Here is a 20498-nt window from a genome sequence, read left to right as displayed (position 1 = left end):
CAACTTTAAGGGCTGCAAAATCTGTCAAGGAAAAAAAGACATTAACACGGTTTACATGTATTTCTTGATTGTCAGGGAGTGGAGCTGAGGTGCGACCAAGAAATCAGTTCAGTGGTAGCAAGAACCCCCAGGATGAGAAGCCCAAGAAATTTTAATCTGGGCTCAATAAGCGATGATGAATATCCATCAAATCAAAGTTTTACACCGCCAAGTCCTGCACTTGGTCCTCACCCATTTCGTTTTAATATACCGTCTCCAGCAGGTAAGACAATTTCAAGAAAATTTCGTAATGGAAAAAATTTGACTGCCGGAAGTTGGCAGTCAATATACGGCTCAGTGTTTCGGCGTAATAGTCCCCTTCACAGTTCCCTGCGCCATCTTGAAAGGAAGCTGTGCCTTTGCATCGAAGGGAGACGAACGGTGAGCTTGCAATAATAGAGAAAAGGTGAATAATTGTCCAAGGTATTTAAAAAAAGGTCTCTATCATTGCAAGCTCACCGTTCGTCTCATTTCGATGCAAATGCAATACGTATGCACTCTCGACTCCAAAGCTCTGTCATTATTACAGCGCATGCGCCAAGAAATAGCAAGCATGCGGTGTAAGGCGGGAAGCCCGCTTGCAAATGCTAATTTACCCAACCACAGCGCATGTCCTATCTTCGTGAAGCGGCTACGCTTACGAGGAATGGACGAAACCAAAGTTCAAAGTATTCGTGGAGAGTGGTGAATTTCCAAAATGGAGATGAAGTGTTATTTAAGTGGATGTCAACTTTTATATAGCGTTCGACAGTAATGTTGCGTGTTCTTCATAAAATTCAAATACTTTGCAGGGAGTGCAGATACGGAGGTCGAAGCCTTATTATGTCAAGCACGTCGGAAAATCGAGAACTTAGTCGGTAGCCAAACTCCCTCACCCAATCTATACCGATGCAGCAGTGCCGACAACAACTACCTTAGTGATGTCTTTCTTACCCCTTCCCCGGGTAGGTCTCCTGTCTTTGAAATGGAAGAATCAGAAAAAAGGTACTCTCACTGTCACTTTAGGAGGCTGAGTCTAGAAGAAAAAGTGGGGATCGAAGACGACGAAGAAATGATCAAAGAAACCGCGGAAGGTAGTCAAGCTCAGGATGCTTTGAAAACTGAGATTGCAAGGTCAAAGAGCCCGTCTATAAGGTGCAAAGAACGGACTGGACAACTGCCAAAGAAAATGATAAAAGAAGAACAAGAAAATAATGGAGGCGAATGACAGATTTTCATTAAGTTCCTGCATAATGCGTCGTCAAAGAACTTCAAGGGAATAATGAATTGAGATACAAATGTATGATAAAAGAAACACATAACGAAGATAACTCTCACTAGTTCCTTTGTCTAATAGGACATTAGACCATTGCGTATCATTTGCAAAATGGTCACCCCTCAAGAAAGTTTCAAGTAGTGCTGTACAAAAATAGATCCAGTATGGGGAGGAATCCCTCCAGTATGGGGAGGAATCCCTCCAGTATGGGGAGGAATCCCTCCAGTATGGGGAGCAATCCCTCCAGTATGGGGAGCAATCCCTCCAGTATGTGGAGCAATCCTTCCAGTATGGGGAGGAATCCTTCCAGTATGGGGAGGAATCCTTCCAGTATGGGGAGGAATCAATTCAACAACTGTCTTCTTTCAATATCCTTGTATTCCCCCTCTCATGATTAGTATCCCGTATCCCGTATCCCGTATCCCGTATCCCGTGCCGTCTAAATGTTTGCTCCAATTTCTCACATCCCTAAATTCCCCCCACAACTGGTATCCAGTTGTCAAAATGTTCTAATAGGCTCTCGAATTGTGTGGCGAAGAAACACTTTACAACTGATACACAAAGTATTACAAAATTTGTAATATAGAGTATTACTACGATCGTTAGCAATATACAGAGTGTCTATGTGTGTAGAATGAAATGAACTCGAGGGCAACAGTTCACATTTGAAAGTACAAAAGCCAAAAAATAAGCTATTGGCTATCTATATATGCTTTTGGAAGTGATGAATGCTGTTATGTGCCTTATATTACGATATTTCAGAGATGTTTTAAAAATAATACGATTGAACGAAATATCCTTGGTAAGAAGGACACTGAATTTGCAGTATATCCAATAGAGTAATTATTACTGAGGTGTCAAGTGGAAAGAGCTTTGAACCACACGGGAAAATGCGGGCTTATTAATCGATAATGCGAAAACCGATAAAAATATTATAGCAAAACCATCAAAATTTGCTGAAGTCTTAGAATTTTAGCATTCAATAACTTAAAAACTTGTCATAGCAAATCACCACCGCAAAGTACAGCAGTGGCGAAGCTCAACAGCGTTGAACTAAAAGCATGTGATAATGCTATCAAGATACTGAAATATTAAGAGCAATATTTAATATATAATTACTGAGGCACGCAGCATACGCCTGAAGCTGCCTGCATTATACCTACGAATGCTGCGTGCCGAAATGATTATCTACTATAATTATTGTTCTTATCAAAATCCAATTGTTTTCTTTCTAGCTTGTTTATCATAGAAACAAAGCCAATAATGAATGTCTGATTTTCCTCTATGCATTCGTTGGGATAATGCAGACTGAAAACAATGGATTTTGATAAGATCAGTAATTAATGGATAAAAAATCTAGAAATTCTACTCACTTCAAGATCTTCTCCAACTTGGTGATCAACTGTTGCACGTTTCCAAGTGATACTCTTTGGTATAGGCTGGGTTTGTAGAGAATACGAAACCCCTAAAGCTGTAAGTTTGGCTATAATGGGATCAATATCAGCATCAGATGCTCCTTTGAAAAGTAGGTCTGGATCCATGCACACTTCTATGGCCTGGTAATAAATGTGGTTGCAAAAATAATGAATGATGGGTTTCCTGTGGCACACTTAGCATGTATACCTATATCCTCTGTGATAAAATGAAATCGTAAAGTTTTGGTGTAGACCCCTTGAGCATGTTGGAATGCAGCTCAATTTGAAGGACATAACAATAAATTTCCAATTCTCATGAGATTAAAATACTTTTGTTTTGTCTTCCAAATTGAGCTCCTTGACGTCACATGCAAGGGGTCTACTGTATTGCACCAGAGCTAGGAATATTGCCATGCACTGAATGAGATTGAGTATGTTCCCACACACATGTACATGCTCTAACAATCTATTTGTTTGATGGTAGTTTGCTGCCAATAGACCTCTTCAGCTCTGACATAATGTTTTCATATTTCAGACCACATGTCATTCCTAGAGTATCATTTCTTTGTTTAAGGTTTGCGCTCGGTTGCACATGAGAAAACACATGAATATGGATGCAGCTCAAACAAAGAATCTTATTCTCAAGGGAATGACACGTGGTCTGAAACGGGAAAACATTACCCCAAGCCGAAGAGGTCTATTGACCTGACTCAACAGTTGTCTCAATCAGTGTAAGCAATGAAAACAGCACCCAAGTAGGCATAAATAAGACATGCTGTATAATACTGTATGATTATCTTGAGCATTTCATACTTTGAAAATCTTTGACCTGTGCAATGTCACTTCAACAGCAATGCAGATACAGTCAACTCTTGTTACAATGGACACAATTGGGACTGTCACTTGGTGTCCGTAATAGCGAGCGTCCGCAATAGCAAGAATTATAATTACAGTCATTCCTTTGTCAATATTTTTCCTGGGAATTTTTCTCCAATCCGTAAATCTGTGAGTCATCCGTAATATTGGGGTGTCCGCAAGGTGAGAGTTGACTACGTACTATGAATATATATTTTATATATATTTTACCAATAATAGCTATCAGTTTTAGCTTCTATGATTTATCATGATTTGACAATTCTGCAACTTGGTATAAGCTTATATTATATGTAGACCCCCTAGATGAGCAATTTGGGTAAATTTATTGAATAAATATGTTTAAATAAAGAATAATAATAATATACTTAAACTATCTTCAAAAAATTTAAAATATTTTACAAAAATGTTTTACCTTCATACACTCCTCTTTCTTCTGTGATTTTTGATTCAGTGCATCTGCCTATGGCAAAAAAGTACAATAGTAGGACTGTCCTTCTTTAAATACAACATTATGATATACTGTTATAAAACGATAACTCACAATGCAAAACCTTTTGGTTAATAAATATTTTTACACTAACTTACAATTTTTTTGTGCGCTGATTGGTTATTTTTAATTATCAATATGAGGACAGAAGATAAAGCTGACGTCAACAAGTGCGCGACCTTTCCGTTGGTTGTTTTGATCACTAGGAATGAGAGGTTTTTATCGTTTTTGTTATTGTAAAAAACAAATTTACCTCAGTTTTTTATGTGTCTGTCCCCTTATTGCAATAAATTTCATCATCATATTGTCAAATTAGTGTGGATACCACATACTACTTTGACAATATGATGATGCAAATTATTGTCAATAAAAGGACAGACACAAAAAAACTGATGTAAATTTGTTAAGCTTGCAGTATAAAAGCAAGAGTGGTTGACCAAGTCAGTGGCAGATCCAGAATGCCCTTTGGTCTTGGAATGCAGTATTCAGTATTCAGTATGCAGTATTCAGTATGCATCATTCAGTATTCAGTATGCAGTATTCAGTATGCAGTATTCAGAATGCAGTATGCATCATTCAGTATTCAGTATGCAGTATGCAGTATTCAGTATGCAGTATTCAGTATGCAGCATTCAGTATTCAGTATGCAGTATTCAGTATGCAGTATTCAGTATTCAGTATGCAGTATTCAGTATGCAGTATGCAGTATGCAGCATGCAGTATTCAGTATTCAGTATTCAGTATGCAGTATTCAGTATGCAGTATTCAGTATTTAGTATACAGTATTCAACCATTTTTTAAAATAGCTGTATACGAAATTCAGGTAAAGTTCTTTATATTAATCCCTTTTAAATCTATCTATAGTACCTCCTTTTGTTTCTTTCTTGCAAGCTGAGCTTTCTGTTTCTCTAGTTTTTCCTTTTCAGCCATTTCCTTCTTTTTCTGTTTTTCTCTTTCCTTTAACAGCTGCAATAAGAAGGATTTTGGGGTAGCTTTATCATAAGGTGGCTGTGTATCATAGTAGATCTCACTTTCTGATTGGATTTATGGGAGCACACCTCACTGGTATACAATTGCTGTTCCATCATTTGTATTTTCATAGGAGCAGCCATACATGTATCTCAGCTGGTTTGTGCTGACTTAGTAGAATGCATTAATAAAGTATTAAGGTGGCTGCCTACTTTTGAACGTTCGATTTGAGCCCACGATGTGCGCGCGCTCAAAAACCGCTGAAAAATCTACAAGATTTTATTGAAGAACCATACCCATTTTGAGCTTCAACAGGGCAAAACCCTCGAATTTTGCACGGGACTCTATATTTTTTAATAGCTCATTTGACTTTATGAGATTTATTAAGAGCACCGAAACTACAAAATATGACAAATCAATGTATCTCTCTGTTTTTTTGTCGAAAATATCCATGTATTATTGTAGAAGGATTGACTAGCGTTCGTTCGTGCAATCATATAGTCTGCAAATAACTATTATCTTATTAATCTTAATTTTTTTCTAAACACTTCCGGTGGCGCAATTTTTTCTCCAAAAGCTCGTGCGTAGGCTTCCATTCAATGCTGATTATCTCGAAAACGAGCTCGGAACACCCTATTTTTCTTTCCAGATTTGGAATCAGCATTAAATTTCAATTTGGAAAATCGAAGTTTTAAAAAAAGCTTAAATCAATTTCCAAAAGTAGGCAGTCACCTTAAGCCCTATTTAGTCCCTCGCGAGAGGAGAGCATCAAGGTTGCTTTATTACTGTACCTTCTTCTCTTCATTTCTTTTCCTTGTTTCTTCAGCATTACCTTTCTTTTTCTTCTTTGGGATGTTTTCATCATCATGGGACTCTTCTTGTGAGAATTCCATTTCATTTTGTGAATTAGAGGAGCCAAGTTTCTTTGACACGAACAAAGAAGGCAAATCCTCTGACTCAGATTCAGAAGCAGAGACACCTGTCAACCTAGCAGCACAAGTATCAGAATCATCATCACTTTCTATTCTTAAACACACATTTTTATCAGACTTCTGTTTACTTGAATATTGTCTTGACTTCTTCACATCAATATTCAGAGTGTCCAGTTGTTCATGAAATGGAGCACTTTTAATGTTCTCTTTCGAGTTCGTTGCTAAATCATTAGCATCACAATTTTTATGATTCTCATCATCCACAAAACTCAAGTCAATGATTTCACTGATGTTATGGTTATTCTTTGGTTGTTTCTTGGGCAAATTTTCCAGAAATTTCATGCCTGGTTCCTCTTTCTCAAGAGTTACTAAAACAACATCATTGTCATTATCATCCTCATGATCAACTTCCATTTTATCGCACTGTTCATTCGTAAAAGAAAAATCTTGTATTTCATTTGTTCGGTGCATATTATTCGTATTGATTTTTTCATTTGTTGATAAGTTTGTATTTGATTTAAGAACTTTATCACATTTCTTATCTTCTTTACTCGAACCATCTGCATTTTTCAAAGTGGTTTTTCCTAACCGTTCTTTTAGAGATGTAAAAATGGTTTCTCTCTTTTCATTGACAATAACAATGTCACTATCATCGGTGTCTGTATCACTCAAGCAGTTGATTGTTTTCTTGGCTTGGGGAGAAGAAATCACATCTGTTATAATTCCAGGTAGTTTGTCTCTTGTTGGGTTATCAGGCAAAGATGTGGTGTTGTCGCAAACAATCTGTGAATACAAACAGCATTCATGTATCTATAATAATTAGCAGTTCCCAGGGGTTTCATTACATGTAAGTTTTGAAATGATAGGAGAACTCCATGAACTAGCCAGAGGGTCTAAGTGAAAATTTTACATACATGCATGTAATACCAAGCTATAAATGGTAGTTTAAGCCTGAGAATTTTGCTCATTTACCAGAGCATTCTTCAACGAGCTATCTAGGTAGCCTAAAGTCCCACTTTTTCTAAATCTACCAATTTTTTTCAGTCTCCATCTTTTAGCTTTATGCATACTACTCCCCACTTTTGAGGGGTTCCATTGTGCTCAGATTAGGCTCATGTCATGGTCGTGTTGGATGTGTTGGGGTGGGGGGATGGGCGGAGGGGTTGAATCACATGCACAAAGCAGTCCAGAACATCAAATGTCTTCAACTTATTGCCAACCACCTGCAATTAGTCTAGCTGATACTGTATAGTAGTAATATGAACTGTACAGCAACACAAAATAATAAAATGAAAAAACTGAGATTTAGTTAGCTAGACCACGTATTAAAGCTATATGAACAAAGGCATATTTGACCAACCGATTTTACAATGTAAATGCTTCTTTTTAAACTATAGTCAATCACTTTTTGTCTTATTTTAACAGTTTAAACCCAAGTCTTGCAGTAATAAGCTTTCCTTTTACAACAATATGCAGGTATAGGTGTATATTTTACTAAGTTTAGTAAACTTAACGCAATGGATATTACTAAAACATAGTCCTGTAAGTCCCTCACCTCTCTATCCAGTATCCTATTAATGGTTGACGTTACGCTGCGTGTTTGATATAAATCACGCTTTATAGCTTCTCGACAAGCATTCGGACATACAGCCAGTACCTCCTCGACCATATATGGGGTTATAATCCATGTTTTTGAAGCGATACTTGGCTGTAAAAGATCTTCATCATCGCTGTCAACATCCATCGAGGAAGCCATTTTTAACTTTGCGCGCCGCACTCATGGTGACCACCGCTGACGCAAGAAGAAACAGGCTCAATTGGGCTTCCTGTGTGTTTTAAATTTGTTACAACTGGGCAGGGCAGCTGGGTTTCAATAAGCTGATAAGAGTATCATTACGAGCAAGGGCGGATCCAGAGGGAGGGTCGGGGGGGTCGCGACCCCCCTGTCATTCCTGAGGTCAAATGGGCTTCTTGTGGTAAAAATGTGACTGGGATTCCTTTGCCCACAAAATTTACCCCTGAGATCCCCCTTCAAAAAACCCTGGATCCGCCCTTGACGAGTCTTATTTTCTGCTCAAAATGTGGATTTTTATACTTACCACAATGGGCTGTCAGCCAGAAAGGTTTCTATCAAAAACTTGCGACTCAGCTGATAAAAATTCCACAAGACACAGGAAATCACTCCAAGCATTTGCCTACCCTTTTTCATCATCTCCCCCATTTCAATATCTATGGGGTTTCAGATCCAAGGTGCTTCAATATCAAAAAAACTCAGCCTGTTTTGGAGGTAGCAGCATCATTGCTCAGGGACATCCCAGCTGAAGGGGGTCCCAACTTTTTGTAGGAATTACATTTTTATTTTGTCTAATTTTTGGGATAGGGAATGGGGGAAGACTGCAGCCCCGCACAACTGGTCTGCTGTCCCAGTTGCTAAAATCAGTTTTAGAAACTTTAAAAAGTTACAAATTCTGAGACACAGGTAGCCCACACACAATATATATCTGGTATTATAGCTAGCCTTATAACGAGTTGCAGGATTCGGTCAGTAATATTAATTTGGTAAGGGATGTAAAACAGCTACTCATTTTTTCTGTTCTTTTTATTTATAATGCTAAGGATTCTCTCTTAATCATTATTTAAAAAATATGTTTTTAACTGAAAATAATAAATGCACAGTGCACAGGACAAATTTATTATACCCAATCATTAATTAATCTCTACATAACAACATTTTATAAGAAAGAATCAGTTGCAGGTTTGAGTTCAATGCAAGAACTAGAAAAATTGTATTCTTAATCTCACTCATTACTAATCATGGCAAAGTCTTTATATTATTGTATGCACTTCCTAAAAAATTAATTTACATCAACACAGCAAATTAATGTGCTGCAAACACACAACCAGTTTGAAACATCTGGGAAGCAATAGATTATTTGCAATAATATCATAACAGTTACAATAATATATTTGTGATAAGTTTCAAGTCTTTTGCGTACTGTGTACTCAGTAACATATTCAAAACTTGTGTCTCTAAATTACATCATTTCCAGGCATTGGAAATTTACTGGCAAATTCTTCAACAGCATTTCTTAGTGCCTCAATCTTCCCTTTGAAAAGATCAGTTTTGAGGGTTTCCAGGAACTTCTTGAAATCAGTACCAGAAGTTTCCTGGATCTCAAGACCCAGCTTGAGTCCCTGGTCAATAAAATCTGCAACCCTCTCAAAGTCTGAGACGTTCAGCTTGCGAGATGTTAGGGCTGGGGCCCCAATGCGTAGGCCTCCAGGATGTAGAGCACTCTTATCACCAGGACAAGTGTTTTTATTGACTGAGGAATGAGCAAGCAAATCAGTATTTTAAAAACAAAACAGTTTTCTATTTTATATCTTAACACATAAGATATTGGAAAAAACATGAGAAGTTTAAGAAACTATGACATTGGAGCAAAGACGTTTTCCAGCTTCTTAAATTTACTCATTTTGATTAGTAAGCAACCATTTTTCTGAGTACTAAAATCTTTTTCACTGCAGTCCATGTAAAGTCCTTCTTTTGAGACTTTTAACTTTATGTGGAATGAGTGTGTTATAAAATATTAATTAAGTAGCTTTATTATTATTATTATTTGCTTTTGATGGCATTTGGAGAAAGGCTGAAATATTCCAAATAATAAAAGATGAAAAAAATCTTCTCATACTAACATTTATTAAGCCGTATGCCCAAGAAAATATATCATTATTCTTGAAAGGACACAGAAGACGACTTGCACTAACAGGTCACGTGACCCTACCTCCCTTAAAATGACCATTGTTGTCAAAATGAAAAACAGAAATGAAGAGAGCATCTTGACATTAGTAGGGAGGCAGAGTTTCAGCTCATAATAAGCAAAACAGGAGAAATGGCATTAAATATAAAATCGAATGTTTTAAAAGGATTTATATGGGAAAATGTGCTGGATGGCAAAAGCTTACCAGCCAACACTTTTCCCATACAAATCCTTGTAAAATATTTGATTCTATATTTAATGTCATTTCTTCTATAGTCAACACTTCGAGCTGAAACTTCGTCCTCTTACCAAATTTGAGGTGCTCTTTTCATTTCTGGAGTTCATTTTGACTCATTTGCTCGTTTTAAGGGGGATGGGGTCATGTGACCTGTTAGTGCAAGTCGTAGCTTTTCAAACTTACCTGTCACAGAAATTTCCTCAAGGATCTTCTCTCCTTGTGCTCCACCCAGTTTTTTAGGTCTGAGGTCAAGAAGAATCAAATGGTTGTCCGTCCCATCAGTTACAAGTGAATAGCCTCTATCCATCAGGACTTTAGCCATTGCTTTGCTGTTGTACAGAGTTTGTTGAGCATAAGCTTTAAACTCAGGACAGTTGGCTTGTTTGAGAGCGACGGAAAGTGCTGCAATTTGGTGATTGTGTGGGCCTCCTTGCAACCCAGGAAACAATGCAAAATCTATCTTGGGACCAAGATCATATTTTATTGGATCACCATTTTTCTTGTATCCCTTAATGCCCTTACGATAGAAGATCATCCCAGCTCTTGGTCCTCTGAGTGATTTGTGTGTTGTGGTAGACACCACATCAGCATAATCAAAAGGACTCGGCACAACACCAGCTGCAACTAGACCACTAATGTGGGCCATGTCGGCTAGTAAAACTGCCCCAACACTGTCACAGACCTCCCTAAACTTAGCATAATCCAAGTGCCTTGGGTACGCACTAATACCAGCAATTATCATTTTCGGGCGGAAGAGTTGGGCATTCTCGGCCAACTTGTCATAGTCAATGTAGCCAGTCTTTGGGTCTGTCTTATAAGGCATTGACTCAAAGTAGATAGATGTGGCTGATATTCGCTTCTTGTCTGTCATGAAGCCATGAGTCAAATGACCACCATCTGGAAGATCCAGCCCCATCACTCTATCATGTGGGTTGAGTAGACCAGTGTATACTGCAAAGTTTGCTGGCGATCCAGAGTATGGCTGTACGTTTACACCCCACTTTTCAGGGTCAAGTCTGAGAGAAACAAAAATACATGGGTGGAAGTTTTAGGTGTTTATACTACCTTACTCTGGATATATTAGAGACCCTGAAGTTTATCTAAAGAATTTTCAAGGGCGAACATCGCTCCATACATTTCTTTGTAGTTTATGATCAAAATATCAGTAGTAAAGCCGAGAAAGAAATACCCAAACACCCCAAAATATAAATCATAGTCACAAGTAATGTGAAATAAGCACATTAGCCACCCTTTGGGCTTCATAGGAATAAAATAAATTAAGGATTTATTTACAAAGAAATGTATGGAGCGAAGTTTGATGTTGAGTCTATGACGTCACAGACTCCAAAACATAATCATAAAAATATCATACTTTCGTCCTGAATATCGAGAAAACACTTCATACAGTGATTATTGGACCATTAAAGAGTATTCTTAGGAAGTTTCAGCTGAATCCAAGTTTGAGCGATTTTCGTCATAGTAGCACTTTAAGTGCAAGGACATTTTTAGTAGTAAAGTATCGAGTTAGTTTCATATTGTAAAAGTTTAAAGGGAGACTAGTAAGGAAATCAACTAAAGAGGTGGCTTTGTTCTGCATAAATTATATTAATGATTTTTCATTTGATCGTCAAGCTGAAGTACACAGGAAGGCCTGGAGCAGCCTTCTATTGACCTCGGCTCTAGACTTATGGCTGTTTCACACTTTAACATAAGCATAAACATAAGTATAAGAAACATAGTACTATCGTAATTCTTATACTTATGCTTATGTAAGCCCGGTTCACACTTTGGATTTCACAAGTATCAGCATAATCACAAGAAAATGGAAAAGTTTCCATTCCTTATGCTTATGCTTTGTGCAAGCCCAGTTCACACTTGTGTTTCTTACATTTATGTTTATGCTTGACCAGCCCTTACTAACATTACTTACTAGATCTGCCACTGCTGGGCTACCTGGGCCCAGGGTTGTACGAAACCTGGATAGCGCTATCAGGTTTCGTACAACCGGGCCCTGGTAAATAAAGCCTTATATGTTTTAATTGCAGTAAAAATTTGATGCTTTACTTTCTCCTTTCCCCTCTCTCTAACTAAATCATAGATTTAGCATATATAGTCTTAAGAATCTGAATCTATCTGTGCAAAAAATACTCATTTTTTTAAAAAGAGAAAAAGTGGACTTTGACCATTGCATTGCATAAGCCTACCTATACACTTCAAGAGCTCGCTTCTTACAAAGCGCTTCCATCTCGTCTACATAGACGTTCCCACCATAATATCTCTGCCCAACCTGTCCTTCGGAATATTTATTCGTCATACAAGACCCTAGAGCCTCCATTACGGCTTGGCTAGTGAAGTTCTCAGAGGCAATCAACTCTAATCCATTGATCTGCCGGAGCTTTTCCTTCTTCAAAATTTCGTACAGTTCCGGGTCATTTTCGCTCAGTGGTTGCTTTAGACGAGGAAAATCGTTGTCAAAGTCCCCATTAGCAGCAGCCATGATTTATCTGCAGAAATACGAGTAAAAAGAGATCAAATATCACAGAAATTTTGATTCTCAATTCAGAAGAAATGTACATAGGCAACGTGTTCATTTTCGTGTTCACGTGTTCCTGAAAAAAAAAAAACAATTTCTCCGCGAGAAATAAAGTTAACAGTCCTTAAAAGTACATAATTCTGTTATGTGAGGGAAAAGGTACTTACATGTAAGAGAAACAGCGTTGAACAGACTTTTTTAAACCAAGAAAAAAGAAAATCTAGGCAGATTTGCGTCTTTCAGCTGTCCTCGAATTACGCGGCAATATTCCAACACGTGAGCATGTGACGCAATACAACTGTTTGAGGGAGGGGAGGGACAGTAGAAAGTGAACTAAAAAGATAAAAAACGGAGCATGCGCTGAATAGGCAATTCAAATGCTTTCTATTTGTATGATTTCTTTATAGTATTAACCTTCATTATTTTTTTGTGGTGGCAGAGAAAGGCAAGCCAACTTACAAAATTTAGGAATCTGAGATTTGAGTTCTAAGCGATTTTCCTCAACTAGAATCTACTAGCCTACTAATCCAAAGCCGGGAAAGTTATCAAAAACAACTAAAATATTGTGCTTGCAACTTTACCGAGACGTTGGAACTGATCGATTCTATTCCCCATTCCCAGTGACCCAGATTCCAGTTTCATTGTTTGAAATCCTACTTTCCCAGTTCAAAACTAGCTCCAGTTTCCTCATCATTTTTTTCCCTCTGAACTCAAGGTACTTAGTTATACCTACTGGCTAGAATCATCAGTTCTTTTAGCTTAAGATTTAGGATGAAAACTTTTGAGATAAGGTTTGCCAATTTGGGTTAAGGATTGAAAAATGGCAAACATAGCGACAGAAACTTTCTTCCTTTCTTCCAGAAAAAAACTAGTAAATAAATGCATTTTTTTAGCAACTTCATAACATTACATAGAAATTAATATCCCGTCGTCGTCGGGGGAAAACCCCCTTAGACAGGCTTTTACTAATGATTATATTCCAAGAATTGCATGCAGCCCCTTTTGTCGCGCGCTCTACTGCTGTCCAATCATGGACGTCATAAACAGAAAGCTATGGAGTCCCTACGGTATAGCTGCAAAGATATCACGCAGGGAAAATTGTAAAAAAATGGCGCTCAGTTGGTCCGAATGCAGTTGATCAAATAAAAGTTTTTTTTTTTTGTATACGAGTAGCTCAAGGCGCCGTCGCTATAGGACTTTTCAAAGAAAACTGCTGAAAATATCCTATTTTTCTATCCATTCTATTCAAGAATCTTCTCAAGTTATCGGAAATGCGCTTGATCCAGACGCTCCAGACGCTTCCATCGCAGGAAAATAAGCTGAAATCTGAACCCCAGGCGTTAAAGTAACGAACGAGACATTTCCAGGGCGCATTAACATGCGGCTTCTCAGTAGTTCTAGGAAATCAGACATTCGATCTGTATGGACGAATACTGCAGTATGCATTACGTAGGCGTTCGTTCTGAGAATTGTCGGCAATCGAGTTATGGAGTCAGTTTTGTCAGATCCTTGCAAATCACACGAATTAAATGCTCTGCTGTCGTATCAATTGACGTATATCCCACTGTATGCACTCGTTGATTCTTGTTCTGTACCGCGCGCTAATTAACGTTGCGCATTTTTGCCAAATTCGGTTAACTTAATTAATCTTACCATGCGTTATGGAATACGAACTATTGACCCCTTTTTAAAAGCGTATAAATAATAAACTTTAAGGTCTCTTGAAGTGATCGTTTTTGTCATGTGCATGTGAGGCGCAATTACATGGATGACTGCTTTCACTTCCTGGAAGCGGTCACTGGACCACGCCGTAATTCGTGAAATTTGCGCAACGAAATTTCCAAATTCTCTAGTTCGCAGAACACGTTGCAATCGATAAGATCAGACTTTTTGCAGAAAAATACTTAACCTAGCTTCTCGAGCCGCTGTATTCTTTGAATAGATTGTTCCCGGAAATTATGTGCCGCATTTCGCTGTTTTTCCGCTTCATGGGCCCGCGCTTGGGCTCGTTCGATTGATTATAGGTGTACATAGTTATTTGGTAATCATTTCTAAGAGAATAAAAGTGACAGCCATGCATGGTGGATCGGATGATGCTAGGTAGTTTTCGATTGATTCATTTCTTAGGCAATAAAAGTGGCAGCCTTGTGGGATGGTGTTCACTATAGGTAGTTTGTAAGAGTCATTCCTTAGATAATAATAAAAGTGGCAGTCATGGGATGATGATCACTGACTTGAAAAAAAGCCTGGTCCATGTTAGGTAGTGATAAACGATGTTCACTGAAGGTAGTTTTCAATCCGCATTCACACTGAAGTGGCTGCCATTATGCTCAATCTGATATCCGGATAGCTTTCGATTATAAAATCACGATATGAGGAATGATATTTAATAAAAATATGGTCAGCTCTGTTTTGGTGGATGGTGCTCACTATGAGTTTATAATTGTAATCATTCTTATACTTAACTGGACGAAACGTTTAGCCAGCAGATCGAGCGAATGCAATCTTTCAATAAAAGAAAATCGTATTGGTCATGCACTGTTGCATGGACGATGCTCAAAATATCCATCACATAAGAATGACATAGGCAAGTAGCAACCGGAAAAATCGGCTAAATATTTCCGTCACTTTATACAATTCCGTTGGATTTCGAGTGAAAAATTCCTATCAGTTTCATATGCTGACTCAGTCCTCGTTTATAAAATAGTGGAGAGTTCTCTTTTCCTATCTTTTTTATATCATATATTTGGCTCGCTACACTGAGCGCAATGGACGGTCAGACTCCCAAACACTGACAAAATAAAATTGGACTTAAGTTTAAAATGCATGGACAAATTTCATAATAGCATTGAAGATAATCTTAAGTTAAACTCATCGTTAATGATGAGCTTGGCGTTAGGTGCATATTCGGTGGGATGGGCGGAGCCAGGCACAAGTTAGCGGTAACCATGGTCACCCTGTCACCACCCACCGAACACCTGTCACATTGACCGCGATCAGTCAATGGAATACTTACCTCTACTTACCTGTACCAGTGGTAGGGATGGCGGGCGGGAAATTAAACTCGTGTTGTAGCGTAATAGCGTAATAGCGTAATAGCGTCGTATAGCAAGTGCTAGCGATAGATAGCGATGGCGAATAAAGGTTCGCGTGGTTGGCATTAAGCTAGCGTGATCACGTGTGTAGCGTCTTATCGAATTTCGTAATGATAGCTATGATCCATATCTCATACAGGCCACAGAGATCGACTAGAATAGATTGCGACATGCTATAAACAACTTGCTAGCTGAGTCGATCAACGATCGCGTGAGGTAATAAATGCGTTGACAGCGGAGATAGCGGTATGCGTCCGGACAACGCTACTGCGAGATGTCATTGACCTCGAGTCTAACTTAGCCTAAATTACATTTAACCACATTTAAACTCATCGTTAATGATGAGCTTGGCGTTAGGTGCATATTCGGTGGGATGGGCGGAGCCAGGCACAAGTTAGCGGTAACCATGGTCACCCTGTCACCACCCAATGGATTCTCCAAGGTGCTTGGAGGAGAGGGACAGGGAACCAGGACCTCCCCACCGAAGTGCACCAAGCACCAAGCTCAGGAACTGGCAACAAACAGGAGAGAGCGCAACAACGAACAAGACACATAAGCAGCAGGTTAAACAGTTTTCTTTTAATTGTTAATCTCATCTATCATTGCTGTCGTATAGAAGTTTATGACAACTGTTGCGTTACTTTGGCTAGCGCTTCGGCAGGAGTTCTGATGTAAGACAAATAGGCGGTACTGGTCCAGCGGCCTAGTGCTTGGATGAGATGGTCGGGGACGCCATTGCGAGCAGCGACTGTAGCCGCACCGATTCGAAAGCTGTGGCTAGAGAAATTGCCTGGTATACCGGCTGCTGCAAATATGCGTTTTAGCCAGGAGGACAGCAGCTCGCGCGATAAGGATTGGCCATTTTGAAGCATGAACAGAGGACCTTGGCAATTACCTCTCTTGTGCAGATAGGCACTCATCGCTGAGACCGCACATAGTGGCCAAGTGCCTAAGCCGATGTGCACGTGACAGCCTTCTCGGAAGGGATCCGTCTTAGATGCTTTTATCCATATTCGGAGACAGGAGGGTCGGTCTAACTTGTCGAAGGCCAAATCAGAAACTTGTAAATGGATGGCAGAGTCGAACTTTGAAATAAGGGGAACTGTAAATTCGGCGGATCTCAAAAAACCGAAGTAGGCCAGTGTGCAGGCAGCCCAAAACATGATGTGGTCAAAAGTTGCCAGGTCGAGGGCATTGTGTATGTGAAGCATGAGCGAGTCGGTGATGGGCAGGCGTTGCGAGGATGCCGAACCCTGTGCGCGTTTTATTCCGCGGAAGACCTGCTGAAGCCTGTGGCAGTTCGTCAGTGGATCGGCGAAACCCTGTTCAATGTGGAGGGATCGAATGGCAGACAAATAGACTTTAATGGATTTGTGCTGTATAGACTGTGACAAATGTGTGATAAAAAGGCAAAGAGTGCTTTCGTCCGTGGGGCACGTCACTGAGCCAAGCTGATTGCAAAAGTCGACGAACCTCCTTTGGGCTGACGCGTACGTACGACGTGTAGTTGGTGCGAGGCCGTTGAGTAGAAGTTCCTGGCATTGGCTGTCTAGTAGGGACCGGTTAATTGTGCGATGAGATGTGTTGGCAGTGGCGTAGCTTGTAGCTGCGCTGAAGGTGCTGCTCCAACGCTGCTTCATGCTGGTACATGTTAGCTCATCAGGCAATGTCCGATGTCCCAGTTGCTTAAGAAGGGCTAAATAGTAAAGAAGCCCGATCACATGATGGCAGTATCCACCTGCCCCGGCTACACATGAGCACAGCCCAGACAGCAATGTCAAATTGTTGTTCTGGACTGACACCTCTAAAATGTGCGGTGGTTCAGACTTCCTCATTGAGCGGTAACACTTGCATTTAACTCTCACGCACTGGTCGGTATATATCACTAAAAAATTGGAAAAATTAGTGTGAATTGTCTGCCATTCATATCATAATGAAATAGAAAAAACATTTTGGCTATCAAGTACCTTTAACGTCATGTAAATAGCCTGGTTCCGCCATAAATTTGTACGCTTTCGAAGTGCTTGTGCAGCCAGACTTCTCTATAGCGTAGCTCCCTACATCATCGAAGGTGAGGGAAGGAAAGATAGAGATGTCTTGAGTTTCTACTTCATCTAAAACAAAAATAAATATAAAAATATCAGTACGAAGAATTTTTCTTGGTATGTGATGGCTCGTCGGGAGTTCTAACATCTACAGCGAATATATGTAAACATGGGTTAGTCTTGACTTTAGACGTGGAATCACTCTCACAAAAAATAAACAAATCGTCCATTAAAATGCCGTCCAATTACAATCGATCACCATTCACAATCTAAACTGTTATTTTAGAGATTTTAGAAGTCCAATAATTGAAAAGAAACCAAAAAAAAGGAGAGTTTTGAAGTACATACCTTGCGAAGTCGCCATGTTTTTCAGCCGTCGAGCGGGCCGGCGGTGACAATTTTTTCGCGATAACGCGAAGAATATCGTTACTTCGAACCAAAAATCGAGTCCAAAGGAGAGAATTTAAGATTATCTTACTGTGTTTGTAGATAGGGCAAAAGGATTAAGCGTTTTGAACGATGAAACTATCGTATAAAACCACGCGTGCTTGACCTATTACAACTTTTGTTTACTGGAAGGCTTGCTCTCCAGTTTTGTGTTGCTAAGCGGTATCCAAGCACGTGACCACTAGCTGCAAAGGGCCTATTCCTTATATTCTTCTACGTAGAATGCCTGAATTATTTAAAAGATTTTCGCTTTTGATCATTGATTAAATAATATTCGCGGTATACTGGGGGATTCCCCCGGGAAGTTGAGATCGATTCCAAGAAAAATGGGCTGTGACTTAAATATCGGAGACCAGTAAATGACGCGACAAACCATCATCAAGCATGAGTCTTTAGAAATAGCTAAGAATTGTTCATAGTTTCTAGAAATGCGGTCCCAAAGACAATAGTTTATCGTACTTGCTAATTAGGGGCCAGATTGTAAAGTAATGTAAAAGGAGAGATCTCTTTTTTTGTGTGTGTGTGAGAACATGTGTCGTTTCCAGGAATTTTCTGCAACTGTAATCATAATGGAGCAATAAACACCAGCTAGCTGTTTTATATTACAAAGATACTTCATTACCGTATATAGTATGATCATCATACATTTTACATTAGAATGAATCTGTCTTTAAATAAATAGCATAAAAATACAGTTTTTTAATGAATAAACAAATGGCCATGTAATTTATGGATTTTCCCTAATTTATATAAAATTAAAAGTAACACTGGAGAAATTTTTACAAGAAGAATTTCTTAAATGTCTCAGGTGAAATTCCAGGAAACCAAACAGGGGATTTGAAGAGTGACCAAAATTGAAAATGAAACCAAATAAAGCAAGAAAGATACTTTTACACCTAAACGTTTTTCATGATAAATACGAGTAAGTACATAATTGTGATATTTGTCGTTAATTTAAAATATTTTCACACTGGATAAGGATAGTGAGACAAGTAGATTTTAGTCTTTTCTGGAATTGGTAGTTGAAATATGCTGCCCGATTTCAAATGTTGATTTATCGTTCTTCTACAAAGATGTTTCAAGGAACACACTTTTTTGTAGAAAGGTTTAGTCAAATAAAGATGTCCTGTTCTCTCAACATCTTTTTCTCTCACCTGCTCAAGGATTTTCCTTGAAAGTTTTACGTAGTAACTTATCAGCATAAGAACTGTTTCAAAACTTGGAATCTTCGTTTTCTCGGAATCATAAGCTTCCATCTTGTACCTTCCATCGTTTTCCATCACAATTCGAATATTAGTCACTCCACTGAATGTTCTGAAAGTTAACGTAAACAAGTATTGTGGATGTGAACTGTCTCTTAGTAAAAAGGCTCCAACAATTGCTTCTCGTAGATAGTATTCAGCCTGCTCTTTGCTTAAACCTCTCCAGTACAGCCCACTTTCTGAAAGAGTTTCCAATATGTGCGCTAAGGAACGCGATCTGAATGTCACTTCTTCAACATCGCCATCGTGACAACATAGAATCTTTTCATCCATACACATTTGTATTAAACTTGCATAAAACGAACTCGTACAAAAGAATGTTCATCCACTGCTCCTTTACACCAACATTTGAAAGCGTTTTAGTGTTCTCCAAAGCAGTATCGACTATTCAAAAAACGCAACTATACTGGAAGACGTTAGACTTCCAAGAAACGATTTGTGTCACGCAATGTTCTCAGAAATCTCGCGAGTCGTCATATTATATTATTCTCGGAATGCGTGTATTCATATATTATGAAAACCGCTTTGGCTTACCTAAAGAGTTAGCCATATATCGATATATTGAAAGAATAATATAGTTACTGTTCAGCAAAAAGTACTGTGGAAGGTTTTTTTACACATACTTTTCCGATGACTTGGTCTCCACGTTCGTGATGAATCGACTTCCACGGAATGGTTTCTTGTTTTTCGAATAAAGTGACCCAGTTAAACATTAAATCAGTGAAAAGTTGGTTTCCTTCAGATAAAATCACGGTACTTGTCTTGCTTGATTCAAATTTTAACCAAAATTTGAATAAAAAGCTGTAAAATTCGCAAAACGTCGACTGCATGTGACGTTGATGATGAATGTGTATATATAAAACGTGAACAACAAATCAGCTCACCCCTGACAGTATAAACACAGGTAGCCCAAATAAAACTAACATCATGCGCGGGCTGCAGAGTTAAAATATTCAATATTTTTTGATCGTTAAGATTCTTTTCATTAGGTTTCTAATTATAAAAAAAATGATTGATTATATTTATATTTTTGGGAATATTTCTTTGATGCCAAATATATAAATTGGTTAGTATTATTTTGGTATAATTTACTCTTTTCATTAATAATAATGACATTTATTCAGCTTGCCCATACCTCCGTAGA

The 20498-nt window shown here is 38.6% G+C and overlaps 4 protein-coding genes across 7 annotated transcripts in view; all 4 read right to left on the bottom strand.

Moving 5' to 3' along the window:
* Nucleotides 1-7736, bottom strand: part of LOC116295008 (uncharacterized) — a 30355-nt gene extending 22619 nt beyond the window's left edge. For all 3 annotated transcript variants that reach the window (XM_031702709.2, XM_031702717.2, XM_031702722.2), the window contains exons 1-5: nt 7529-7736; nt 5833-6756; nt 4940-5038; nt 3998-4045; nt 2668-2850 (exon numbers count right to left, since the gene is read on the bottom strand). In XM_031702709.2, coding sequence (XP_031558569.2) covers nt 2668-2850; nt 3998-4045; nt 4940-5038; nt 5833-6756; nt 7529-7729 — 1455 coding nt within the window. In that variant the 5' untranslated portion in view covers nt 7730-7736. The remainder of the gene's footprint in view (nt 1-2667; nt 2851-3997; nt 4046-4939; nt 5039-5832; nt 6757-7528) is intronic.
* Nucleotides 7737-8642: 906 nt separating this feature from the next.
* LOC116294984 (serine hydroxymethyltransferase, mitochondrial) lies at nt 8643-20216 on the bottom strand. 2 transcript variants are annotated; one of them, XM_089031612.1, is made up of 4 exons: nt 19978-20216; nt 12177-12476; nt 10156-10988; nt 8643-9299 (listed from the first exon to the last, which is right to left on the bottom strand). In XM_089031612.1, exons 2-4 carry the CDS (start codon nt 12467-12469, stop codon nt 9004-9006), a joined length of 1422 nt encoding a protein of 473 aa, XP_088887738.1. In that variant the 5' UTR covers nt 12470-12476; nt 19978-20216; the 3' UTR covers nt 8643-9003. The 2 variants fall into 2 exon arrangements, with proteins under 2 accessions (XP_088887738.1, XP_031558549.1); XM_031702689.2 differs by lacking the exon at nt 19978-20216 and adding an exon at nt 12673-12845.
* LOC148910414 (uncharacterized) lies at nt 16159-18650 on the bottom strand. Its single transcript, XM_089031689.1, has 3 exons — nt 17994-18650; nt 17568-17714; nt 16159-17485 (listed from the first exon to the last, which is right to left on the bottom strand). Exons 1-3 carry the CDS (start codon nt 18007-18009, stop codon nt 16221-16223), a joined length of 1428 nt encoding a protein of 475 aa, XP_088887815.1. The 5' UTR covers nt 18010-18650; the 3' UTR covers nt 16159-16220.
* Nucleotides 18772-19979, bottom strand: LOC116294995 (suppressor of cytokine signaling 2). The gene has a single exon (XM_031702699.2). It carries the CDS (start codon nt 19631-19633, stop codon nt 19058-19060), a length of 576 nt encoding a protein of 191 aa, XP_031558559.2. The 5' UTR covers nt 19634-19979; the 3' UTR covers nt 18772-19057.
* Nucleotides 20217-20498: the final 282 nt, after the last annotated feature.

The sequence above is a fragment of the Actinia tenebrosa genome, unplaced genomic scaffold (genome assembly GCF_029948245.1).
Source record: "Actinia tenebrosa isolate PJP-AT-01 unplaced genomic scaffold, QUT_ActTen_1.0 PGA_scaffold17__23_contigs__length_9995812, whole genome shotgun sequence".
Classification (NCBI taxonomy): domain Eukaryota; kingdom Metazoa; phylum Cnidaria; class Anthozoa; order Actiniaria; family Actiniidae; genus Actinia; species Actinia tenebrosa.
This window is presented reverse-complemented; position numbering and strand designations above follow the sequence as displayed.